Here is a 26,144-nt window from a genome sequence, read left to right on the forward strand (position 1 = left end):
CTTCCCGCCCGCGGCGCGCGCGGCTCGTTCCCACGGCGCGGGCGGGTGAATGAACGGGCGCGCGCGGGGGCACGGCACCGGACCGTACGGCTCGGTAAGGTCCGGTAAGGCACCACGCGGCTCGGAACGGCTCGGTACAGCTCGGTGCCTGTGCTGGGCGTGGGTATGTGCAGGTGGGGAGAGGGTTCACGCGCGGTGTGACGGTGCCGGGGCTGCGCGATGGTGTCCTGGGTGTGCGGGGCTCGCGATCGTGTCCTGGGTGTGTGTGGATCCCCTGGTTGGACCCCCGGTGCTGTGTCAACCTGCACACCCATGCGTGCTTTGTTCTGGGGGGCTTCCCGGGGCCCCCCACGGCCGTGGCTCTGCATCGCTCCTCCCCAGCCCCTGGGGCAGCCCCAGCATCCCAAGTGCTTGGACACCCCCATCCCAAAATGCATCCCATGGTGAGTACCCACTGCGGGGCCCCACGGCTGGCACTGCGGTGACACTGGGGTGACACCATGGCGGGGACACGACGGGCTTTCGCCTCCCTCCAGCCCGGGCTGTGCTGTTTGTCCCACGCTGCTTTAACCCCCCCTAGATGGGTTCAACCCCTTGCCTCCATCCTCCTCATCGTGCCCATAAATTCATTCCCGATCCCGTTCCCAACCTGCCCGGCACTCGCGGGACATGTGGCGGCTCCCAGCTCGTGCTGCAGATACGGACTGAACTTTGGTCTCTGAGCAATTAAGGTGCCTGAAACTGCACTTCATTAATGGTTGTTCTGCAATAAAACCCATCAAACTGCCCTTATTTGCAATATAAAACTGCAATTTGTTTTAATTTATGTTTTTCAATCCCTGCCGGCTGTTTCCGGGGATCTGCCAGGCATCTGTCACTGGAACAGGAGCAAGGTGGTCCTGGATGTTGGGTGGGGTGAAGGGGGGACATGGGCTGGGGTGTGGGTGGGCTTGCCCCAGGCCTGGAGAGGGGGTTCCCATTCCTCCCCATTCCCTGTGGGCCCTGCTGTGTCCCCCAGGGCGGGGGGGGGGGGGCAGGGATGGTTCCAGGGAAGAGCATCCCAGTGCCGTGGGAGGCTCATGGGAGCCCCCTGGACGCAGCTGCCACTGAGGCAAATCCCGGAGCAAGAGTGGGATGGGTGGGAGCAGAGATGGCCCCAGCTGTTTTCCTGGGACAGCATCACCCGTGGGAGCTGGGAATTGGCTCAGCTCAGCTCTGTGTGTGCCAGCACACGTGGGCACATCCCTGCAGAGCGGCCCCTGGGCATCCCGAGGGATTTGTGCTTCCACAAAGCAGGGCAGGGTCCCTGCGGGCTCAGCCAGCCCTGAGCCCCCATTTCTAATTACAGTCACTTGGCTGTGCCATCCTCCGGGGCTGGCTGTTCTCCGTGGGAGGAATCTGGGCCATGGGGCAGGGCTGGGAAGGGCTCTGAGCCACCTGGGATTCCCGGTGGGAATGCTGCTGCTGGCTCCCAAACCCCTCAGGGCCGTTTCCCGGCTCCCAGTGTCCCCTGCCGGCAGGGCAGGGTCGGGGTCCCTGGTGGTTGGAGCTTTCCAGAGGATTCTCCTTGCTCTCGGCAGGTGTGTGATGGGAACCTGGCACTGCTGGGATGGACCCAGCTCCTGCTGGAGGCAGAATTTGGGCTGTTTGGGGCTGCAGAGCAGCTCATGGTGCCTGAGGAGCTGCAGCAAACCCCATTCCCTGGGGATGAGCACAGACGAGCCCCGGGGCTGTGGCACAGGAGGGTGGCAGAGCAGGGGGCAGCTCCCCTGGTGTCCCCATTGTGTGTCACTGCGACTCCTGGCTGGCTCTGCACATTTCCCGAGCCCCCGGCTCCCACCCGGACATGGAGAAGCCACCAGAGCCCTTTCCTGGCCATGGGTGACATTCCTGAGAGGATCCCTCATCCCACCCTGAGGACACGCACGGACGCAGCCACCGCTCTGGCACAGGAGCCAGGAAATCACAGCCAGAGCTACCGATGCTGCAGCACACCTGGAGGGAATTAGGCCGCCTGTTCACCTCCCTGCAAACCTTCTGGAGAGCGAATTCCTGCGGTTTCCCATCGCAATTGCTGCAAATTATACGAGCGCCACGCTTCGTTCCGTTCTGATGGGAACGTGCCCTTGGCGAGTGGCACTCAGAGCTGCCGCCAGCCTGGCCTCGGGGGACCCTTCCAGAGCCCCCCGAGAAGATAAAGAATCCCATCCCCAATCTTTCCTTCTTTTTTCCCTCTCCCGTGGGATGTGGGGGTGCAGAGCTGGGGATGGCTGCGGGTGGGATGGGGAGCAGATGTGTGTGCACAGCTGGATGCGTGCCCAGATGTGCGGGGGGAGGGGATGCCGGGGGTGATGTTCTACCCTCGAGGGCCCTTTCAGAGGCCGCCATCAGGCCGGGGACCCCCGCTCGGGTGCCAGCGCTGCTGCGAGCTGTGTGGTCATGTGTGTATGCGCACACACGCGTGTAAAGGCGGCTGCACGCCCCTCTCCTTGCCTTTCCACGCGCGGATCCGCACGGATGTGTGTCCTGGTGCATTCCCGCACTTCCCTGGCCGTGCTCGGCTCTCCGGGGGAGCCCCCAACCACGGGGACCCCCCTTGGTCCTCCACCACCAGCGAGTCCAGACCTCCGGGGCGGCAGAGCGGCCCCGCGCATACGTCACTTCCTGCGGCGGCGGCGGAAGCCGGAAGTGCCGCTGTGGCCGGTGCCGGGTCGGGGCGTGCCCGGTGGGGCCATGGCGGGCACGGCCGGCTGAGGGGGACCGGGGGCACCGGGCGCTCCGAGCCGGCCGCGGGGCTCGGGGAGCAGCCACATACCGGGTGCCCCGGCGCGGGGATCCTCCGCCGCGGGCCATGGCGGCGGCGGCGGGTTCCAACTGGGGCCTGATCATGAACGTGGTGAACAGCATCGTAGGGGTGAGCGTGCTCACCGTGCCCTTCTGCTTCCGACAGGTGAGCGTTGGGGCCGGCCGGGGTCCTGCCGGTGTCCCCGGGCTGCGGCGGGGGGTCGGGCCGTGCCCCGGCAGCCGAAAGCCCCGGCGGGCTCCTCCAGGGCTGGGCCGGGCCGGGCGGGCAACGGCCGCCTCTGACCTTCTGGCCCGAACTGGGGCTTCGTTCCGTTGGAGAGGAAAGTCAGTGAAGGAAACGCTTCAGACCCAGAGCGGGCATCTCGTGTTCCAAACACCGCGTTTGTACCAGTGGTGACGTCTCCAAGTCAAAACTTCTGCTCCACACTCTGGGTTTTCCCTGCCCTGTGGTCTCCAGCTGATGGTTTGTGCTTGTCTTGTAAGGAGAAGGGAGAAATGAAATCCAAGGGTTTGCCCACATGATAAACGTAACTTGGAGGCTTTTCCCAGCCCCGCTATGCCCCCCGCCCCTCCCTGGCATCTGGGGCTGTGCCAAGCCCCTGCTGGGTGCCCGTGGGTGCCAGCCCTGCCCGGGGACCGGGGCTGGCTGAGCAGTGTGTGATGCCAGCTGGTTGTGGATAAATCAGTTTGCAGCAGGGGTGGCACCTCGGGGTCTGTCTGTGCTCCCTGGAGGGGTGAGCCAGGGTGGGAATTCTGCTCCCAGTTTGCTGCTTGGAGCTTGGACTGGTGCAGCTGGGAGCTGTGGGAAGCAGGTGTGTGTTCCCTGTGTCCTTGTGCTGTGGAGAGGGTGATGTGGAGGTGGTGGGAAGGGGACAGAACTTCCTGAAAGAGGGAAAAACGTGGCTGGAACACCCGGGGGAGGCTGAGGGTGCTGAGGGAGGGTGGCTGGACTGTGGTGGGGGGCTGACCCCCATCTCCTGCCCTGCTTCTTTGCAGTGTGGGATCCTCCTGGGAGCCATGCTGCTGATCTTCTGCTCGTGGATGACCCACCAGTCCTGCATGTTCCTGGTGAAATCAGCCAACCTCAGCAAGCGCAGGACCTACCCCGGCCTCGGTGAGACCCCAGCTCTGGGGCTGCTCCCCAGCCCTGCTGCTCCTCTGACAGCACCACGACCTTCCTTGGCCTCCCAGACTGCATTTCCTCAGTGGTGCTGTTGGAACAACAAATGTTTTTTTTCTTGCTGCAGTTCCCAGCTTCCTTGTTGTGCCTCAGCCTCTCCCCGGGGCGGTGCTGGGGTTGGATCCTGCTCCCACAGCCCTGTTAATGGGTGCTGAGTTGTTTTGACTCTGCAGGGCAGGGAGGAGATGATCCAAACCCCAGCTCCCGGGAGCCATCTGGGATGAATTGTGGGGCTGGGATGAATTAATTATGGGTCTGGGCACGAGCTCCCCACCCAGCCAGCCAGCGCTGCCGGGACAGCGGGTCCTGCCAGCCTGGCACGGAGCTGGGCTGCCTGCATCTGAGCTGGGAGCTCCTTTATGGCTCAGCAGAGAGGAAACAGAGCGAGCTTCCAAAGGGCTGAGAAAACAAAAACATCTGGAAGATCCCTGCGTGGGTTTTGGCTGTGCCAAAACCTCGGAGCTGAGCGCTGGCGCCAGGATTGGCCTCTGCTCGTGGCCTCTCTTGGGATTCTGACTGCCCTGGGGAGCAGGAGGAGGTGTTTGGGTTCCACTCCTTGCTGTTGGCATATGGAGCAGCAGGAAAAGTCTCCTTTTCCTCGTTCTGCCTCGCTGTTCTGTGGGAGGAGGGAGCTGTTTGGCACTGCCCTGGCACGGGGGCTCCCAGCAGCTGCTGACAGATGGGTCTGCTCCTCCCTCAGGGTGCCCGAGGTGCTGCTCCCAGGAAGCACATCCCAGCTCCTGCTGACTTGTATCTGCTAGGAACAGACAAGAGGGAGAAGCCCCGTGGCTGGGAGGTTGTTTTGGTGCCAGGGGGAAGGAGGAGCCCCCACCCAGCTGCCGCTGCTCCCTGCCCCTCACAAGACGCCTTTGTGCGCCGCTTCCCGGAGGACACAGAGTCCCTGCACCTTGGAGTGTGTCCCGGGGAGAAGGGATCCTCTGCCCGCCCAGGAGCCAAGGGGCTGCCATACAGACAGGGCCAGCAATGCCTCCCAGCTTCCTCCTGGCAGGGGGGGCTGGCAGCAGCACCGTGCCCGCTCCCGGAGCCCTGGCAGAGGTGCCACACGCTCCCGCGCCGCATCCCAATGCTCCGGGGTCGGGCAGCTCCACACAGAGCCCTTTGTCCCCTCAGGCTGGGCCCGGGGACATCTGCGGGCACTCCTGGGAGGCTTTGGCACGGAGGGAAGTTGTGCACATTCCCTGCAGGCGGGCACAGCCTTCCGGAGGAACCCCAGCAGCCATGGCTTGGGCACAAAGGCTGTCCCAGGCCGGGGCTGGCACTGCCCCCTCACCACTGCGGGAAGGGGAAGGGCTGCAGGGAGATGTGTGGGTGAGGAGGGAAGGGCAGGAAGCTCCCAGATGGGTTTTAAGCAGGAGATGAGTGAATCCCTCCCCTTCCAGCAGCACTCGGGATGTGCTGGGGCTGTGCTGGGCAGCTCAGCCCTGCAGGGCCAGGGGTTGAAGCTCTGTCCCAGGAACCACACTGGGTTTGAAAGGCTTCTCCAGGTACTGAGCAAGCTCTGCTCAGTCTGGGGGCATTCCAAGATCCCATTCCAAGGATTTGACTGTACCATTTATTTTACAGTTGTTACCTCCTGGAGAAGATAAAGAATCTCATTTTTACATTGTCCCCACAGTGTTTGGAGGCTTGTTTTCATTGAGCATCAATTCCAAACAGCCGGGGAGATGGGCTGGTTGCAGCATCACCCCAGTCTGTGTCCATGTCCAGAGGCTGGAATGTGCTCAGCAGCACCACTCCTCCATCCCCCAGCTCTGAGCTCAGCCTGTTACTGACCCATCTCCAGGAGGGATGTTTTGCTCTTGCTGGCTCTTCTTTCTCCTCCCAGACCCTTTGTCTGTGGGCCTGACCCCCCCAGAGCTGTTGCCTTTTCCCTCCTGGCTGTGAATTCCCAGAGGAGGCCGCTCCCCGTGCCCGGGCACGGTGCCTGGTGGCATCTGTCCCACTGCCCTGTCACTGATCCAGCTGCTATTTTGGGTGCTCCCCCACATCCTTGCTCTGGGCTGTGGGTCCCTGCCGTGCCTTTTGCTCATTCTGTGGGAGAACATCTCGTTTCCTGAATTTTTAGCTGGAGTAGAGTCCAAGGAAATCAAGAGTTGAAGCTAATATTTAAAATAGCAGAAGAAGCTTCCAGAAAGGATCTGAGTTTGTTTTCTGGCGGGCTCTGGGAATGTTGGGCTGTGTCTTGAGGGAAGGCAGAGGGGACTCCAGGGTGGTGGGTTCATGCTGGACCTCACTGGCAGATTTGGGCACTGTGGTCTGGGTTTGGCACCAGAGCTCCCCATTCCCGTTCTGCCCAACAGGAGCTAAAAATAGAATAAAGTTTTCTTGGCATTGTCTTTTTAAGAGAAAACCCAGTGATTTGAGGACTACTGAGCATTTTGTGCTCCAACCCCAGGATGGGAGGGAGGGAAAGCACAGCCTTGGCAGCAGCCCTTTGGTGTGGGTTGGGAGCACTGGGTATTCTGGGAATGGGATTGAACGTTCTGGGCACCAGCTCAGCTCTCCCAGCCAGCCATGTCGGGCAGCCCAGTTCGAGGGGGAAGATAAAAATAAAAAGGGGACTTGGACTGGAATTCTGCACCACTTTAACTTTCGCCACACACAATCTTGTACAGGGATATTTTCTCTCCCATTGCCTTTAATGGCTGCCATGTGTGGCTGCTGCTTCACACCACTTCTGGTTTTAAATAGAAAAAAAAGAACCTGCTTGCTGGCTTTCCCTCATCCCTGCTCCTGTCTTATGTGGTTTTCAGTTTCCAAAGGGAAAGGCTGAAAAAGAAAGTGGGAGGGTGAGGGAAACTGCCCCAAAATACCAGTGGTGGGTTCCTGCTGCACTGCCCTGTGTCACTGCTGGTGTCTAATTGTGAACTGACATCTTGCCCTGTTCTGGACCTTTCTTTGACTAACTTCCACTCTTTTTTCCCTTTTATGCCAGCATTTCATGCCTATGGAAAAGCAGGAAAAATGTTGGTGGAAACAAGGTAAATCTGCTGCTGATTCAAAGTGTGAACAGTTTGGGTGTCTGTGGTGGGAACCTTTCTGAGCCTTGCTGTGCTCTCCCTCCTCCTGGAATTCCACAGGAGGCTGGGTGAGATGCCCTGAGCACAGCTCCCAGGTGTCACCTCCATCCCTTCCAGCACTTCCCAGGCTCTGGGAGCACAGAAGGAAGGGATGAGCTGCTCTGCTGTGAAATCACACTCGTGTCACTCATGGCAGCTCTCCAGGGGTGCCATCCCTGCTGTGGGGTTGGTGGGAGGGAGCGTTTGCTTCCTTGGATCCCAGGATCTGCTCCACTCCTGCCCTCTGTGCTCCCTTCCCTGAGAGATGCCTTCAGGGGGAACCCTGCCTCCATCTCTGCTTCCTCCCATGACCCCAGTGCAGATGTCAGGTGATGGCACAGTCCTCACAGCCCTGCTTTTTCCAGCAGGGATTCTTTTCCAGGCACGTTGAGCCCAGGGCCGGCAGCGGTGCCGGCTCCTTCGCTCTTCCCAGCTGCAAACTTCTGCTCAGCACTAAAAATACACAGAATATTCCTCAGATGTTACTTGTCCATGCAAGCAGAGGCTGTAATTGCCACAGGGATGTTCTATAATTGGAATTGGGAAGGAAAGTGGTCCAGGAGTGGGAGGAGAAGCAGTTCATGGACAATCTTTTCATTAAAGTTTGGTCCATTGTGTGGAGAGATGTCGGAGAGCCCACTGGATATTGAGACTCTCATGGCAGGGTCCTGCAGTGGGTGTGGGGCTCTGAGAGCCTCGTGCTGATTCTTTTGAATTTTTCCAGGAGTTCAAGGAGTTCTTGTCATCCAAGATTAGTTTTTCTTGTTTTTTTCCCCATGGCTCCCAACAGGAGTTAAACCCCTGTGTAGGTTGTGGGCAGAGCTGCATCCCCGAGTGTTTGGTGTGGATGGAGGTTCTCTGGTGGCTGTTTTGCTGGGATAGAGTGCAGGGGAGGTGTCCTGCTCTTCCCAACGCTGAGGATGGAATGTGGCTCTCCTGACCTGTCCCTGTTTGTGTTTGCAGCATGATTGGGCTGATGCTGGGCACTTGCATCGCGTTCTACGTCGTCATCGGCGATTTGGGCTCCAACTTCTTTGCGCAGATGCTCGGATTACAGGTGAATAAATCACTCCTGCAGTGCTCCCTGCCGTTTCACTGTGTCCCCTGGGGACAGCAGAGCTCCTGCTCAGCATCCCCTGGCGTCCCAGGGGGGCTTTGTGGGGTCCCCTCATGGAGGGATCCTCGTGCACGGAGCCTCTGCTCTGGGAAGTCTGGGGAGCTCAGACATATGGCAAACAATCAGCTGTGTAAAACTCCAATAAGGCATTTCCATCAAAGGAATTCTTTTTAACTTGGTCCCTTATTAATTCTGGAGCAGATTCCTGGGGGAGATAATGCTTCCTGCCTTAATTCCTGCCCCAGTGGGTAGTGACAGGCAATTCCTCTGCCTGAGCTCTCCTCCCTGTAGTTCAGGAGGGATTTTTGTCCTGTCCCTGGCTGGTTTTGTGGCCAAAGTCTCTGTGTTCCTGCCTCCTCAGCCGTGTGATGAGCCTGCTGCTGGCTCAGGGTGCTCAGAGGCAAGAGGTGCTCCTCAGAGCCGGCATGAGGGCCGTGCAGGGAAGCAAAAGGATTTTTGGTACAGTGTTATCTATGCTGCCTGATGCTCCTAAGCTCAGATTAAGGAACTGTGAAGTTAAAAAAGATGCGTTGAGGCTGCAGCCAAATTAGGTATTAAATATTTCCAAGCATTCCAGAGTGCTCTGCTATAATAAATAGCAGTGTGAGGCTTTGATTAATTTTCTGGATTGGAGTTTTCAACACTTTCAATTTCTCGTCTCCCCAAGTAAATTTAGGTTTTATTTAATTGCGTGAAAATACCTAAATAGCTTGTGCTGGATTAGCATTTAACCCCCCCAGCCACCCCCCAAATTCTTCCAGCTTGGACCTGTCACACACTGCAGAGCAACAGTGGCACCCAGTGACTGTCTCAGCTCAGCACAGACAGAGCCCGAGCTTGCAGCATCTTCAAACACCTCCAGACACACAATTGCACTGTTTAAAGTTGCTTTTCAGTCTGGACAGATGAGCCATGCCAGGGTTTGCTGCCTGGGGCTGTGTGGGGTGTCCTCCCTGCTGCAGGTGTTGATGCAGGTCTGTTGTGCAGGTGTCGGGCCCGTTCCGCATTGTCCTGCTCTTCGCTGTCTCCCTGTGCATTGTCCTTCCCCTGAGCCTGCAGAGGAACATGATGGCCTCCATTCAGTCCTTCAGTGCCATGGCTCTCATCTTCTACAGCGTGTTCATGTTCGTGGTGGGTACGGACACCGGGCATCCCCTTCCTTTTCCTCCTTTCTGTTCATTTTTGTGATCAGTCGCTCCTGTGATGCTCCTGTGAGCTCCCAGATGCTCCTGTGATTCCCTCTTGGAGCTCCAGCCCTGTCGCACCCAAATTTCAGGACTGGAAGGAAAGGGAGCTGTGGGAATTCTCTGCATGTAACTTTTCTAGTAGGCTGTGCAGGGTCACACCTCAGAGCTGCCTCCTCAGGGGGGTGTGGAACCTCCCAGGAGCTGTGCCTTTAAGAAACCACAACATTCACAAGAGCTGGCTGCACTGAAACATCTCAGGAGATTAGAAACCCCATCCAAGGATATTATAAACAGACATTCAGACATATTTACCTTCTGCTTCCTGTGCAACCCAACTCCTGCCAGTTCTTGTGTCCATGGCAAGGAAGCTCCCTGGCCTCAGCTCCTCCCTCTTTCCATAAAGCTTTTCCTTCTCTTTGGTGAGCTGGTGGTGTTAAATGGCCCTGGAGCAGCAGGTGGGATCCTGTTTTAGGACCCTTTGTCTCTCTCTGCTGAACAGGATTCTCTAAGGCCAACGGTGCTTCCTGTTTGGATTTAAAAACACATTTTAAAAAGTGCAAAAGAGGTTGCTTTGAACAATGATTCTCACAGTGAGCGTGTCAGTGGAAACTGTGTGTGCTCTGATGGCATCAAACAAGGGGGGAATGTCACAGATCGCTTGGAATACACCCTGGGATCCTTGGTGGCCCTGGGATCTTTGGTGTGGGTGGGACCCAGTGGGGCTGGGGAATTGGGATGGGGCCGTGCTGGCAGCTCGGGTTATCCCAGCCTGGCATTGCTGCTGCCGTGGAGCTGTTTGGGGCTGGCTGCTCACCCCTGCTCTCTGTCCTGCTGCAGGTTGTGTTGTCCTCCTTCAACCACGGGCTCTTCAGCGGGCAGTGGCTGCAGCGGGTCAGTTACATGCGCTGGGAGGGCATTTTCCGCTGCATCCCCATCTTTGGAATGTCCTTTGCCTGCCAGTCGTAAGTACCTGCCTTTCCCAGCCCTGGCACTTGTTCCTGCTGGGAGTTTGTGTGAGGGGCACAGGGTCAGGAGGATCTGCAAGGGATAGATACCATCTGCTTTGGTGGTTTGTTTTCATCGGGGTACTTTACAGCTCTCTGAAGTTCAGCCTCTCATTCAGTCGTGACCCTTTTGTTACCCAGACCCTTTTGTTATTCCATTTCACCTGGGAGTTCTTGTAATGGAGCAACTTGAGACCACTGGAGCCAAACAGCTCCTCGGGAGCTTCTGGTGCAGCTGCAGGAGGGATGAAATTCCCCTGGTTCTTGGAGGGAATGCTGGAGCACCAGGAAAGGCTGTGCCACCCCCCTGTGTGACCCCCTGAATCCTGGGGGCTGCTCTGCTCCCCACATTTCCTGCAGAGCACTCTGAAGGTCACACAGGTGTTGGCTTTGGAGGGGTGTTCCTGCATTTCCAGAATATTGTACAACTCCTGCATTTCCAGTTCCCTGGGTGTAGTGGCACGTGGAAGGAGCTGAGAGCAGACCAGGCTATTTCCACCTGTCCAGTTCCCTGGGTTTGGGAGGGTTTCTGTGACAGGTGGGAGAAGGTGAGGGCAGGCCAGGCTGTCCCAGGTTTCCAGCAGCATTCCCTGCTGCACCAGGACAGCAGGTGAGTGCTGTGTGACAGCTCTAACCCGTGTGAATCCAGCCCTGGGCAGGGAAGGACTGGCCTGCTCTGGAAGGAGCATCCTTCTCTGGAAGCCTGGCAGAGCTGGGCTTCCCCCATGTAGTTCCAGCAAACGGGTCTCGTGCCAACAGTAAATGAATGTGACAGATAAAATTTGCTCAGACTGCTGTGTTTACACCCACTCCAAGATCCAAATCATCATTTCCCACTTACTGGCTCTCTTGGCAGCTCAGATCCTAGCCCGGCACACTCCAGGCTTGCTGTTTAATGTCTCCATTACAACTGGCAAAGGGAATTGTGTTCTCTTGCAGCTTTACCTTGTTAACAAATCCCTTTCATTTTTTTTCCCTTATGGAAGCCATGCAGTACCCAGGACAATTTTCCTGGGAGCTGGAAATGCAGGGAAATGGTTCGGTCTGGACCTTTGTGTGTGTGCCTAAATATGGGCTCCACGGCAGCACTTTTGTGGCAAACCCAATCTAAAGCTGTGTATTCTTTCCAAACATCAGGAAAATACCCTGTCCCCAGCCCAGGCAATATTTGTATATTTTTAAAAATTTCTTTCCATCTGTGTATTCTCTCTTTCTCTCTCTACTCACCTTCTATATATTCTATTCCTCTCTTTAGATGTAGTTTAACTACATAGTCTCAGCTGGGTAGATTTAACTTTACTAACCTCTGAATCACCTTTTTAACCATCCCACACACTGCAGAGCTTCCCTTTTTCCCCTCTTTTTTCCTTCCCAAGCCTGAATGTTTGGCTGGAGCCTTCCCTCAGATGCTGAAGACCAGAATGTAGCTGGAGGTAGCTGTGGAGAGGGCAGAGAGGAATCCCAAAAGGAGAGATTCCCAGGGAAGCCAGTCTCCTTTCTCCAGGGAGGAATCTCAAAAGGAGAGATTCCTAGGGAAACCAGTCTCCTTTCTCCAGGGAGGAATCCTAAATGGAGGGACTTGGGAAGCCAGTCTTTCTCCCAGGGAGAAATCCCAAAAGGAGAGATTCCCAGGGAAGCCAGTCTCCTCAGTCCCAGGGAGGAATCCCAAAAGGAGAGATTCCTAGGGAAGCCAGTCTCCTTTCTCCAGGGAGGAATCCCAAAAGGAGAGATTCCCAGGGAAGCCAGTCTCCTCAGTCCCAGGGAGAAATCCCAAAAGGAGAGATTCCTAGGGAAGCCAGTCTCCTCAGTCCCAGGGAGGAATCCCAAAAGGAGAGATTCCTAGGGAAGCCAGTCTCCTCAGTCCCAGGGAGAAATCCCAAAAGGAGAGATTCCCAGGGAGGCCAGTCTCCTCAGTCCCAGGGAGAAATCCCAAAAGGAGAGATTCCTAGGGAAGCCAGTCTCCTCAGTCCCAGGGAGGAATCCCAGATGGAGACTCCCAGGGAAGTCCTTGCTCCCTGCTGGTACCTCCAGCCCCAGAGCCTCCTTTGACGCTCAGGGATTAAGGGTTAAGGATCTTTCTGCTGGTCCCAGCCTGACACACTTCCTGGGAATGGCTTGGTGCCCACTGGAGCTGGGGATACCCCTTCCCATCTCCCTGCAGGCCCCCCCCTTCTCCCGAGAGTTCCGGGATGTAGCCGCTAGAATTAAAGTAACAAGAGGTTAATGAGTTGCTAAAATATGCACCTGATGTCAAAAGGAACATTCCCCACGCTTTCCAAGGCTGTAAATACCCCAAATCCCAGGGAATTGGCACTTGTGGCTTTCTATGAAGCGAGCTGAAGTAGGACAGGCTGCTGTGCTGGGGTTTGTTTGTTTAATTTTCCTTCAGACAGTGGGATGCTCCAACCTTCTTCCCTCTTTTCCTCTGTAAACACTGTGTTGCTTTAATTATCAGCACGGAGAGCTCCAAGAACAATAATCTCTGGCGCTGGGGCTGGCCCAGAGCCACCCGTGGCCCCGGGAACAAACGGTCATTCATTTTGCAACCCTTCCTGAACCCAAATGTTTACATCACACGTTTTGCTCCACGTGGTGGGGTAGGGAGAGCAGGAATATTTTTGCAACACTTAAAAGTTATGAGTGTTCTGAAATCTCTTGGCATTAGCAGTATAAATTGTGGAATAGCAGCAGGTGTTTATGCTCCAGAGGGGGAAGGTGTCAGGGATTCGTTGCTGCTGGGCTGAGGCAGAGATTGGGCTGGGATTGGGGGTTTTCTCCCGTTTCCTGCAGGTTTCCTTAAATATTTTACCCTTTTTACAGTCAGGTCTTGCCTACTTACGACAGCTTGGATGAGCCGTCTGTCAAAATCATGAGCTCCATATTTGCTTCTTCCCTAAACGTGGTCACCACCTTTTACATCATGGTAGGAACTTCCCCTTCTCTTCCCTTGCCAGAAATCTGGAGGGGCCACAGGGATGAGGCTTTATCTACAGCTGGGGCTGGTTTCTGCTTATCTGTATTTATTCTGACAGATAAGTCCTCCTGCTGAAAGCAGAGTTAGGTGGGAGGTGATGAACCCAAGGGCACAGGGGGCACTGGGAGAATCCAGGTTTTCAGAGTAGCATGTTTCCTTGGATGGAGGCAGAGTGGAGGCCCAGATCTTCCCAGGCCCAGCCTGGAGCAGGGGCTGCTGCCCAGAGTTTGGGAGAGCTTTTTCCAGCCTGTTTTGAAGGAAGTTATGCCTCATAAGGCAGCAGTTAATAAAACTGGGTTAATAATTCCTGAAGAGAGCCTTGGCCCATGATCCAGGCTGCTGCAGGAAATTGTGACAGCCCCCTCTCTCTGTTGGAGAGGGACAGTCCATGGGCCTGGCAGCAAGCAAAGTGTGTCCTCTAGGAAAACCCCTGGCTTTGATGAGAAACTTGCTTTTAGGCAGTTCCCAGTCTTGATTAACCACCTGTCCCAGGTTTTGGGGTGCCCCTGGAGTGACCTTGCACTCCCACTTGGCTGCTCCCACGGGAGGTCACTGTCTGTCCCCTCTGTGAGGAGCAGGTGTGAAATGTTGGGAGTCCAACCCTGCTCCCCTCTCCAGGTGGGCTTCTTTGGCTACGTGAGTTACACCGAGGCCATTGCTGGGAATGTGCTGATGAACTTCCCTTCCAACGTGGTGACGGAGATGATCCGAGTGGGATTCATGATGTCCGTGGCAGTGGGGTTCCCCATGATGATCCTGCCCTGCAGACAGGCTCTGAACACCCTGCTCTTTGAGCAGCAGGTAAGATCCCAGGGCTGCCTCAGTGTGAAGCTTGACTCCTGAAGGGTTTTTGTGACTCTTTGGTCTCTGGGCCCCAAACTGGCCTTGGCTCCCTGAGACTCTGGTGATAATGGCATGTGGCAGGTACTCGGTATCCTGAGGGACAAAACCTCAACTCCCAAAAAATCTTCAGTGCCCAGGGTGTGGTGACAGTGCAGCAGGGGCCTGTGGCCACCTCTAAATCCTGCTCTGCTCAGTGGTTAATCCCTGGCACTTGGAGGTTTGTGTCCCCTCTGCAGAGGAATTCCATGGGCCAAAGGAGTGGAGTTCCCAGTGTAAAGCTCATGTCCCGTGGCTGCTGCTCCCTGCTCTGCTGGCGATTCCAGCTCTGGCACAGACACGTTACACAGCTCAGAGCCGAGGTGGTTTCTTCCCCTCAGAAAAAGGGAGAAATGTGCTTTTGGAAGCAGCAGAGCCTCCTCATTTCCTGCTGCTCCAGCTGCTGTCCTTTTGCTGGCCAACTCATTGAGCTCAAGCTCCCGTTCCCGGCCTCGGAGCCCAGCCCAGCCCCATTTCTTCTTGTTTCCTTGTGTGCCTGCTGATTCCTGCTGCATTATTCTCACCCAGCATCTTTGTCAGCAGCCCTGGAGCAGCCCTTTCCTCTGCGGGTTCGGATGTCCCCTTCCTCCAGCGCCTCCCGGGCTGCGGTGCCGGGGGCGGGCGGTGGGATGTGGGATCCAGCCCTCTCCCACACGTTCCACCTTTCCCAGGGCCAGCTCCTCAGCCAGCCTTTGTGACTGAGGCTGGTCTGTCTGCTGGAGACTGTGAGTCCCTTGTGGCAGTGGCGTGTTCTCCTCTGTGCATTGTGCGCACGGAGCGCGCCGATGGGATTCAGCAAATAACACTGAGAGATTGTGGGAATGTTCTGAGGCCTTTGTGTATCCGCATAAATAGAAACCTCTTAGGCAGGAAATAAAACTTGAGCAATTTATAGCCCTAAATCCTGCCACTTCTGCCTGTGAGAAGCCCCCGGCTCTTTTCTCACGTTGGGAGGGCCTGAGGATGGGGGCAGGCTCAGTAAGAGCCAGCGGGTGCAGAGGAGGAAGCGCTGGAAACACTTGGGAACACTTTGGATCTCGCCTGGGCTCAGCTCGTGGCTGGCTGGGCTCTGAAGGTGTCGCTTTGCCTTCCTCCCCCATCTGTGCAGCAGCAGAGCTGGGACCTGCTGGGTCTGCAGAGCACACTGGGGCCTCTGCCTTCCACACCTCCCATTCGGGAGGTGGGGTGGGATGGGAAGCAGAGGGCCTCTGGAATTCCTCCAGCAGCACCCATCCTCCCCTGTGCTCTCCCTGGGGTGTCTCCCAGTCAGAGGGGCTGCTCCTGTGGTGGAAAGCAGTGGGGATGGCTCTGCTCCCAGAGCTGTTGGGGAATACCTCTCCCTAGCACAGCCAGAGCTCTTCCTCTGCAGCTTCTCCCTCCTGCTGCACCCCTGAGCTCCTGCCTCCTGCCTCTGGCCTTGGGCTGTTCTTTGAGTCCCTGCTGAGGGGGGATCACAGCTGGGATGGGCTGGAGCTGCAGAGAGCATTGCTGAGGGAATTGTTGGGGGGCTGAGGGAATTGTTGGGGGTCTGGGGACTGCAATCCCAGAGCTGACTCTCCCCCTGCACCCTTGCCCTCCCAGCAGAAGGACGGCACCTTCGCTGCCGGGGGCTACATGCCCCCGCTGCGCTTCAAAGCCCTGACGCTGGCTGTTGTGTTTGGAACCATGGTCGGAGGCATCATGATCCCCAATGGTGAGTGAGGAGCTGGGAACAAGGGCTGGCTGCTTTCTCTGGGCTCTGTTATTTGTTTTCCTGGCTGGGGTGACCAGACTCACACCCCATCCTGCCCGGGGGTTCTGGCAGCTGTCCCGTGCTGCTGCTCTGACGCTCCTGGAAAGGACCTTTGCTGACTTTTCCTCTTTTTCTCTAGTGGAAACAGTCCTGGGCCTGACAGGTGCAACCATGGGAAGCCTCATTTGTTTCATCTGCCCAGCTCTTATTTACAAGAAGATCCACAAGAATGCGCTTTGTTCACAGGTCAGTGCTGATGCTGCTTGACATCCCCCTAAGCCCTCTGCAGAGCCTGGGAATGTGCTTCATTTGGCTGCAGCACAGAAACTCCTCAGCACCTCCTCCAGCCTCCCCCTCCAGTCTGCCCAGTACAGGTGGGAGCTGTTCTGGGTGGGTGTCCACCACTTTGGGATGCACAGAGAGTGGCAGAGGTGATGGCCCAAGCTGGAACACCAGCTCTTTTTGTCCCTCCAGCATCAAGTGAAACAATCATTTTGTGCATAAAATGCTGCTTCCAGTCCTCCTCTGGGTGGGATTCAGGTTTTGGATCCTCAGAACAGGAAATCCAGGCAGCCTGTAAAACCTTAAAGCCTCACATCCCGACCTGCCCGGGCTGGGTAAAACAAACAGGGCTCCACAATGTGGTTTGTGCTGCCGACCCTCAGCTTTCTGCTTTCAACCAAAATAATAGTAAAAAGGAACACACACATAGAGGTGTTGCTTCAGGAATTGATTTTCTGAGGGATTGGGGTCGTTCAGAGGCTGTTAGAAGTTTAACTTTTCCTTTTGCTCCAGTTTGAATTGGCCTCCTCAGGGACTGAAACAAAGTGGCTCTTTGCTGGGCTTGATCTCTCTGCTCCTGCAAATACCGTGGGCTGAAATTAACAGGTTTTGGGTTTTTTCCCTAACAATAATTTAATCCACTGCCTTTTTCACAGGTCTCTGTCCCAACATTCCCAGTCAGGACAGTGCTGGGTTGGGAATAAGGTTTTGGGCACAGTGTGGAGTCAGCAGGGGAGAGCAGCACGTTTTTGTGGGGCCCACAGAACTGGTGGCTTGTTCTCTGCTTAATGACTTGTGGCTTTGCAAACCTACGTGAATTTTTTAAGCAGGGTGTGTTTTTTTTCTTCCCTGTGCTTTCCCTGACACAAGGAAGTAGTCCAACTTTCCAGCTTTCACTCTGAATTCTGACACTTAGCTCCGAACTTCTTTGAGTGAAACCCCGAGCAGGAGTCTGAATGCCAGCCTGGGTTTTTCAGGGAAACAAAGAGCACTTTCAAGAATTGCTTTCTATTCCGGCTGAGCCAGAGTGTTTCCCTGCAGTGCCTCGGGGCTGCACTCAGGACAGGCTGAGCTCTAAGCCCGGCTGCTCAGGGGTGGGACACTGGGGCCCTCACAATGCCTGACCCCAAACCCGGTCACGAGGCTCAGGGAGATGTTTGTCCTGCAGAAATCCCCACAAAGGAGGAAGGGCTTATCTAAAGCATCAGGCCCCGGGTTACTTCTCGAGGGGCTGGCAGCAAGCTGTCCAGCCTTCCCTGAGTGATCCATTGCCTGTCAGGTTTGCATTCCTGCTTGGAGCGAGAACACACCTGCCCGCCCTGCTCAGCACCTCCCCGCCTCCACAGCCCAGCTCCGAGCCCACCCTCTCCTCCCTCCAGGTCTTTGCAAAGGCTCATTTATTCTTTCCCTGGAGCTCTGTCTTTGGTCTCCTCCTTCATTCCTGCACTCCTTTGATCAGGTGCTCCACTCCATCAAAGTCAGCTCCTGAGGAAGGTGGCGGGTGGGGGGAGAATGCCAGCCCTGGGCTCAGCTGTCCTTCCCTTCCTGTCCCTGTCCAAACAGGGTACAGGGACGTTCCCCCTCCTTCCCTGCATCAGCTTTAGCTCCTTCAGAGCAGCAAACCTCAGCGCCAGCTTTTACACTTCTCTGGGTTATCTTGGCTCTTGTGCTGCTGAGGACTGGCTGCTTTTATCGGGCCACTTCTGGTACCCAGCAGTGTCCAGTGTGGGGCAGGTGGTGACGTGAAAGGCCAGGTTTTTACAGGAGAGGTGCAAACCGAGCCTACGAAACACTAAAAGCAATGAAGAGGATTTCAGATGGGGGAGGGAAATGGGCAGATGTTTGCTGGCCAGCAAAAGGCTTCTGCTGAGGAACTGGGAAGGATTGGAGCTCAGCTGGGCTGGGCTGGGAGTGCCCTGGTTGGAAGGGTTAGGTTGGAAAGGCAGGTCCCAGAGCAGTTAAAAAGCCCAGAGTCAGGCACACAGTGCTGAGAGTGAAGCAGGGAGAGTGTTCCCTTTCTTGTGGTTTAGCATCTGTTGCTGTAAGGATCCGCGTCCCCCTGCTCCCTGGGAGCCCCGGTTTGGCAGAGCTGCCGAGGGCCGTGTGGGGGTCTGTGAGCAGAGTGTGGAGCTGCCAGCAGGAAGGTGTTGCCTTCCCAGTGTTGACACAAGCCTGTCCGAGAGGCCCCTCCTAGGGAGGCCGGAGTTGCTCTTGTCCCAGTTGGGGAAGAGGAGCTGCCGGAGGTCAGGAAGTGACCCCTGGGCTCGCTCCTGTGCGGGTGGAAAAGAGATTCCCTCTGCCCTTCCCTGGCAGCGCAGGGGCCAGCACATCTTCCCCAGCAGCACATCCAGGAGTACAGCCCCCCCAAAACACAGCATCTCTGAGGAGGGGGCTGGCAGTGACCGGGGCTCTGCATTCCTTCGCCATGACTCCGTCCCTCGGAGCGCTCGCTGGTGTCCGGGAGGAGGACGGGGATGGCGTCACGCCACACAAATGCAGCGTGTTGGCTTCCCGTGGCTGCAGGACAGGGCTGAGCTAATGGCTCTGCTCTGCAGAGCTGGATCATTTCTGGGAGGAAGGAGGGCCAGGGGAGCACAACCGGCCGAGGAAGCGGCCACGTGAACTTCCTCTGCTGGATTCCCGTCCGTGCTCTGAGCGTGGCTCCCAGGAGTTGGCCCTGGCCCTGCTGAGCTGCCCCAGGGCTTCCCACAGCCTCTCCTCGTGTCTGTGCTGAGAGGGGCTTCTGCAGAAAAGGCTCTGCTCTCCGTGGGATCGCTGGCTCGGGGGGATCATTCCCCTAGGACCAGAGCTTGGCTCAGACGTGCAGTGCTGAGCCTCCCCTCGCTGCAGGATCTCTCTGGATGCTCTGGGGATTGGTGGCTCCTCTGCCTGGATTGGTTCCTTGAGCGCTCGAGTCCTTGCAGCCCTCAGTCCCGTTCCTTCAGTTGCCCTGGTGGTCCCCTGAGCACAAACCGCCTGCTTTTCCATGGCATAAGCATCTCCATGGAATTAAGCCAAATCGTGGCCCTCTTTATTCTGGTCTTCAGCTGGGGAGGGGGTAGGTGAGGAGGGGGGAGCTGGGTGAGGGCAGCTCAGGGACAGCCCAGCCTGTCTCTGACTGCCACGTGTGCCCGTACCCACTGCTCCGGGAGCTCGCAGCTGAACTCCAAATGTGCAACAATCAAAGGGGTTTCAATCCGAGGCATTTGAGCCCCTGGTTCCCCACTAAGATAAGAAACAACAAAAATCCTTTTAAAGCATTTAATGTTTTCAGCCGTTTCCTACAGCTCCCTCCTCTCCCACGTTGCTCCTGGTTCCTGTGGCACCAGAATAGATCCTCTTTGTGGAAACGCTCTTCCTCTGCGCTGTTGTTTCTGGAAGGTGCCAGAACAACCTCCCAGGCACAAAATGCATTTGTGCCGGGGCTGTGGATTGTGGGAGGGGAGGAAGTGGAGCAGCTCAGCCCAGGGCAGCAGTGCAGGACCTGCTGACTCGGCGTTTGCCCGGGGCCGGGGGGGTGGATGGCAGGATATCTGCTCTTTGTGCACCCCGGCAAGGCAGGCAGCACATTCTGCTCCTGTTTCCTCTGCAGCAGCTCTAAGGTCTGGCCTCTGCTCCCTGGCCACGCTGCCCCTGATCCAGAGCTGCTCCGCGTCCCGCCAGCCTTTTCCTTCCGAAGGCGTCGGGCTGTCTGCGGGGCGTGCTGGGAACAGGCCCTCCGGGGTCCCCTGAGCCCAGCTCTGAGCACGCTGCTCCCTCTTGCTGGGTGACCTCCCTCAGTGGGTGAGGAAAGCATCGGCCCCTCCTCCCCCTCTGGAAGTGCCAATGTTTTAATTCCTCCTTCCGATTTCACCTTTCCCCTTGATTTGCAGTTTTCTGGCAGCTTCCAATGGTGAAGTGCTCCCTGTGGCCGTTCTTGGTTTTCCCCACACTGAGAAGCATCTTTTTCTTTTGTTTTTTGTGAATTGGGATGTGAATCTGCACAGTGAGGATTGGGAGTCATGGAATCATGCAATGGTTTGGGCTGGGAGGGGCCTTAAAGCTCATCCAGTTCCACCTCCTGCCATGGGCAGGGACACCTTCCACTAGACCAGGTTGTCCAAGTGCCATCCAACACTTCCTATGACTCATGTGGAATTAGATCCTTTTAGATCAATTTGTCATCACATAACAAGCTGTAAAAATTCCTTTGCTGCTCATCACTTTCTCCTTTTTGAGGTAGAGAAATTCCAAGAGCCCTTCCCTCCATGGGATCCCGATTCCACCCTTCTATTTTTACTCTGTTTGATCCTCGCTTTCTGGGAATCAGGGAGTCATTTCTCAGCAGCTTCTTGAGCCCTAGGACCAGGATCTGTGTGTGGACATGTTACCCTTGCTTTCAAAACCAAGGATTTTTAAGCAGCTCGCTGGAATGGTTTGGGGCTGTAACCAGGCCAGGCTCCTCTGTGCTCAGCCAGACCTGATTTCATGGAGTTCTCATGCTGGGAATACCAGGAAATGAGTCTTTGCAGTAGGACTTGTCTGCTACATGCATTTTCCTATCCCTGGGTCCTGCCCACTCACTTCACTCACTTTTGAGCCCTTCCAAAGCTTTTCCAACAGCTTCCAGCCTCTGAAACAGCTTCCATTCCCATGGCCCTACACCCAGAAATGAACCTCAGCCAGGAGCAACTGGTTTTCCTGTTTCTCTCTGACATTTCTCTTCTCTCCCTAACATGTGTCCCTGTGCTGAGCTTGGAATTCTGTGCAGGCACCGTGGGAATGCTGTGGGGAGCAGTCCCCTTGGATTTCCTGTGCTCACTGTCCCTCTGTCCCTCTGTGCAGATTATCCTGTGGATTGGGCTGGGCATGCTGGTGATCAGCACCTACACCACCCTGTCTGCCACCGAGGACACCCGTGTGAGGACAGAAGCAGTGGGCTTGGAGCACCTGGACAGAGAGGAGAGCAGAATTGACCAGGATTCGGTCAAACTTCCAGGTATGTGCTTGCTGGAGTTGGGTTTCCCAGCCCTGTTCCCAGGTCACCTCTTAAAAAGAAGGAGAAATCTGTTGGTTTTTTTTAAGTGTGGTGGTAGCAGGGTAATTTCCAGGCAGCTCTGTGCATCTTCCCAGCTTCCTGGGGCCTTTTCCCAGGAAAAGCTGCACTTTTGTCTGCTGGAAAATCTGCTGTGATCTCCAGTGGTCCACTGTGGGAGTTGTTCTTTTGGGAAGGGAAGGGTGTGGTACAGGCTTGGGATCCCCTGGAGGGACAGAGCAGTGATCCCAGTTTGGGATGAGCAGAGTACCCACCTGGCCCACGGGACTGTTCTCCCCCCATGCCAGCCCAAGGACCATCCGTCCATCACCCTCGAAGGAAGGGAAATTTATGGGAACTGCCTCTTTTTTTGGTGCCGAGGGTATAAATTTGGCCTCGGCTCCCTCTCTGACAAAGCCTGTGATTATGCCTCAGCTTTGTTTACCGGTTCTTGTTATTTATTATTTGTTTGCTGGGGCTGCTGATGGAATTACGGCCGCTCCTCCCTTTCCCAGCTGCTCCGGAGCGAGGCCGTGGCGCGCAGGTGCCGCCTGACCCCGCGCTGCCCCTCGGCCCCGCCGCGTCCTGTTCCTTCGCTGCACTTTTGTTTCCTTCTGCTCCTGTGGGGTTTTTTGTTTTTTTTTTTGTTCTTTGGAGGCCTTGAAATATCCTCGCAGAGATTGAGAGCGGAAGGGAGAAAGGGGCTGGCTCTTGTGGAGATTATCCTCCCTCCTGGTTCTTGGCTGGGTTCCTGCCCGGCAGCTTGGAGCGTCTCCCACACCGGTGCTGCTGCCGATAACATTCACTCTGGGGTTGCTCCGTGGTGGAGTTTACTTGTGGTTTACTCGTGGCTTACTCAAGGCCGTGTGTGCCTTCCCGGGCACGCGGATGCCGGCGAACTCCAAGCAAAAGACGCTCCCAATCCCTTAATGGAGCCCTCAGCAGGGCCTGGAGGAGGGATGCGATTGAATTCTTCCGTCTTGGTTAATTTTGGAGCAGTAATGGCCAAAGAACAGCTGCTCCTTTCAGGAGGAATCGCTAATGACACGTGTTCTGACTGGGAAAATAAAAAATCCCATAAAACACGGTGTCTGCAGGAGTTTGCTGAATCTTCTCCCCTTCTTGGCGTGAGCTGGGGCAGTGGAGCGGGATGCCAGGCTCTGATCACCCGAGCGATCCCGGGGCCCGCCGGCAGCAGCTCTGAGTGCTGCTGGATTAAATAATCCCACCCGGGAGGAAGGCGGGTTTAGTGCTCCCGGCTCATAAACTTCCCAGGGAGGAGCCCTGCAGTTCCAAGGGAAAGCTCAGCTGTCCCCTGAGGTCCCTTTGCCAATGGGGGCTCCCTCCCCGGGGAGGAGGAAGAGGAGGGGGACAAGGACCTGCGGGGTGGACGTGGGGCTGCCCCGGGACAGCCGGCGCTGCGATCCCTTGGATCTGTGCCTCCCTGTGCCTCTGCAGGATGTCGGCTTGACTAGCAATGAGAGGCGTTAAATGGTGCCCTTCATCCCCCGCCGTGGCTCCCCCTCGTCCTCACCCGCCTTGTTTTGCAGAGCAGGAGCTGCCTCCTGGAACGCGCTGCAGCAGCTGCATCCTGTCCTTGCAGGGCCGCAGGATGCGGGCTGGGCCACCCCCGGCACCTGGGTGCCCTCCGGATGGGCCGAATTCCGCACCCGGGGCTGAGCAGGATCCCACAGCTTCACCCTGGGCACCCCTGCTGGCTGCTCAGCCCCTTCCCCAGGGCACAGGGTGCTGCTCCCAGCCCTTTTCCTGGGTGGAGGGTTCTTCCAGACCCCTCCTTCCAGGTACAAGGTGCATCTGTGCCTCTGGGTCAGAGGGTGCTCAGCCCCTTCCCTGGGCACAGGCTTGCTCCGTGCCCTTTCCCGTGCTGCCCCATCCAAGGCAAACCGCAGGGCCTTTCCCCAGCGCTGCCTTCCCCGTCTGCCTCCCGCCTGTCAGCGTGTGAGAGGAGTTTTATTGGCCTCTTTGATGTTGTGGAGCCCAGAACTGGAGAGACTTTCATTAAAGCCCTGCCCCGTGGGCCCGGGGATTATGAATATTAGAACATTGGCCTTTTATGTGAACACGTATTGACCAGCGGCCTCGGAATCGTGTTTTTCCTAACGACACCCAAGTGCCCATTACAGCCCCAGCCTGTGGTGCTGGAGGTTTTACTGTCAGCAGCTCTTCGGGAAAGGGATAAAACCCCTTCCAGCCCCGTCCTGCCGCGGCTGCGCCTCTGTTAAAAGGTTGCTAAGCTGCCTCTGAAAGCTCAGGAAGGCAATTATCCATTAAAAAAAAAAAAAAAAAAAGCTAATTAGGCAATTTCTCTCCGTATTTAAAGCACCCTCGAGGGTCTCGGGGGGGATTAAGATTTTGTAATATTTTTCAGCTCCTTACTTGATCGTTGCTGCTTCATCTTCTCCCTGCTGTTGTGCAATGTTGGGTAACAAAGCCCTGATTCAGGCTCCTTGTGCAAGAGCCCTTTCCCCGGTGTGCTGGGCACCCTGCTCCGGCCATCCCGCTGTCCTGGGGCATGGGGTGGGCTCTGTTATTTGAACTGGGGCAAAATCTGGGGTTGTGTTGTGCATCCCTGCACCCTCCATCCCTGTGCTTCGCCCCCCAGCCGCAAGCTGCCCGCGGCAGGCCGGGTCCCTGCCGGCATTCCCCGCCGGAGCAGCCCCGGAGATGTGTGGAACGTGGCTCCTGCATCCTGCAGGAACAGCTTGGCTCCGCCGCGGCTCTCCCTGGTGCTTTGTGCGAGCGAGCTTTTAATAGTGCCTGTGACACAGAAAAGGAACCAGCAGCCTCTGGTAATTTGGGTTGGTTTTTACTGCTGGTGCGTCAGGAGACAACTGTGAACTAATTTCAGGGATGCCATTCCATAACCTTGTGAAATCTGGACCCGTTTCGGGGGGAGGGAGGGCTCCTGGAGGCGCAGCTGGGCCGGGGGCTCCCCAGGGAGGGCCTGGCCCTGCCCTGCTCCTGGTGCTCGGCACATCCCAGGGCAGAGTTTGCCCCCAGCCCTCTGCCCTGCTTGTTGGGCTCCATTTTCCTTGGCACAGGCTCCTGGATCTTGCTCCATATCATGCAATGAAGGAATTTCAGCAGATCTGGAGCTGCACTGGCACAAGCAGGTCCTGGACCCCATGTCCCTGGTCAGCCCTGGGGTGACACCCTGGAGAGGGAGGTGTGTCCTGGAGCTCCTTGTGCTGTCCTTAAGGCTCCCCCTGGGCTGGGGGCGAGCACAGCAGGGCCCATCCCGCTGCCTCTGCCCAGGGCAGGGGCTGTGGAAGCACATTTCAGCTTTGAGAGGCTGGAAAAATGTGTGAGGAGGGATTTAGTGCCTGCCTGGGACCATTGCAACGATCCGAACCAGGAGCAGGGGGAGAAGGGAAGCTTTTAGGTTGCTAATCATGAAATTTTATGGCAGCCTGGAGAGGCTGTTGCCAAACCACAACACACCCAGGCACGCACACACACAAATCAGCTGCAGGACGCCCCGGCTTCCCCTCGTGTGAGCAGAGCTGCCGGAGAGCCGGGGGTCAGAGCGAAGCCTCTCGGTGCTGCCTCACACCCCGGCCTCTCCTTGGAAGCCAAAAAGCTTTTACAGCCTCTCAGGCCTTGCCTGTAATGTCCAAGGCCGCTCATAAAACACGACGAGGCGCAGCGTTACTGGAAGATGCTTCAAAGGGACCTGGAGGGCAAGAAGAGAGGCAGAGCCCCAGCAAAACTCTTCCCTGCAAAGCAGCCGGAGCCCCGGATGGATTTCCAGGCAGCCTGAGAGGTTGTTAATTCACGCCCTGATGATGAACTTAATTTTGTCTCCCGCTGAGCAAATGATGGCTTCGAGGCAGCTTGGCCTTATTGCGGCGTGGAGACTTTTGGGTTTGTGTTTTGTTTGTGTTTTGGGCTTTTCCTGCATTGTTTGCAGAGCGGGGAACGTGCCTCTGCCTGATTTATGATGGAAGCTGCCAGGGACACTCCCGGAGCAGAGCAGGGCCTCCCCCGGCCCCTCGGGCTGCCCTGGGCCCGCGGGGGTTCACCTGCTGCTCTGGGCAGGGGAACTGCTGCGTTTAACTCCTCTGCTTCCTGATGGCAAGGAAAGCTTCCCCTGTCTTCCTTCTTATTTCCTCCTCTCTTATTTCCCCCTGTCTTCCTTCTTATTTCCTCCTCGCTTATTTCCCCCTCCTTTCTTCTTATTTCCCTCTCTTTCCTTTTTATTTCCTTCTCTCCCTTTTTATTTCCTCCTCTCTTCCTTTTTATTTCCCCCTTGTTCCTTTTTATTTCCCCTTGAACATCATCTCCCTGCTCGGCTCGTTGCTCCCATCCGCTGTGGGAACAGCCCTGCCTGTGTTGGGGTTCTCTGGATCCTCCGCTCTTCTCCGACCGGAGCCATCTCCCGCCTCCATGAACCAATTAACAAGAAACTTTCCTCCAATAGAGTAAATAATTTCTTGCATTGGGGCCAGGATTGAGCTGGGAACATCCGCAGCCGTGCTGAGCTCCCCTCCCCGGCCTCAGCCTCCCGCTTCCCAGGGCCCCTGGCCAGGCCTGGGCACTGGTTCCTGCAGCCCAGTTTTTCCTGAAAAGGAGGAGTGTCCTGCCCTGACTTGCTGAACCCTGGGAAGTCCCTCAATGGAGAGGGGGACCCTTGGGTACTAGACTCGAATTTCTCAGAAAATCCGAGTCCTTTTCCCCTCCCACCATCACTCCCCAAGCGAAGGAACGTGGAAAGCCGGCCAGTCCCGCACACGTCCCTCCTCTGGGTGTGGAGCTCGGGCCGGAGTCCGCGTTTCTGGAGAGGCTCAAGGTCCTGCTGGCACAGATCCCTCTGGGCCAGGAGTTTGTACTTAATTTTTTGTGAATTTTTGTTGTTCCCCCCTCCTCCCC

At 56.5% G+C, this 26,144-nt stretch overlaps 1 protein-coding gene and 1 long non-coding RNA gene across 5 annotated transcripts in view; both read left to right on the top strand.

The window, feature by feature from the left end:
* On the top strand, positions 1 to 806 carry LOC143695520 (uncharacterized). Its single transcript, XR_013184798.1, has 2 exons — positions 1 to 94; positions 581 to 806. It is a non-coding gene; the product is annotated as an uncharacterized LOC143695520 (long non-coding RNA).
* A 1,841-nt stretch (positions 807 to 2,647) lies between these two features.
* The window catches only part of SLC38A10 (solute carrier family 38 member 10), a 30,213-nt gene continuing 6,716 nt past the window's right edge, over positions 2,648 to 26,144 (top strand). The window contains exons 1-11 of one of the 4 annotated variants that reach the window (XM_054644998.2): positions 2,648 to 2,950; positions 3,802 to 3,919; positions 6,942 to 6,987; positions 8,029 to 8,122; positions 9,170 to 9,313; positions 10,207 to 10,331; positions 13,194 to 13,296; positions 13,966 to 14,148; positions 15,808 to 15,919; positions 16,098 to 16,204; positions 21,065 to 21,218. In XM_054644998.2, coding sequence (XP_054500973.2) covers positions 2,852 to 2,950; positions 3,802 to 3,919; positions 6,942 to 6,987; positions 8,029 to 8,122; positions 9,170 to 9,313; positions 10,207 to 10,331; positions 13,194 to 13,296; positions 13,966 to 14,148; positions 15,808 to 15,919; positions 16,098 to 16,204; positions 21,065 to 21,218 — 1,285 coding nt within the window. In that variant the 5' untranslated portion in view covers positions 2,648 to 2,851. Of the gene's footprint in view, positions 2,951 to 2,975; positions 3,269 to 3,801; positions 3,920 to 6,941; positions 6,988 to 8,028; positions 8,123 to 9,169; positions 9,318 to 10,206; positions 10,332 to 13,193; positions 13,297 to 13,965; positions 14,149 to 15,807; positions 15,920 to 16,097; positions 16,205 to 21,064; positions 21,219 to 26,144 lie in introns of those variants that run through there. The other 3 variants (XM_054645000.2, XM_054645001.2, XM_077188426.1) reach the window with 3 other exon arrangements.

Source organism: Agelaius phoeniceus, chromosome 19 (genome assembly GCF_051311805.1).
Source record: "Agelaius phoeniceus isolate bAgePho1 chromosome 19, bAgePho1.hap1, whole genome shotgun sequence".
NCBI lineage: Eukaryota > Metazoa > Chordata > Aves > Passeriformes > Icteridae > Agelaius > Agelaius phoeniceus.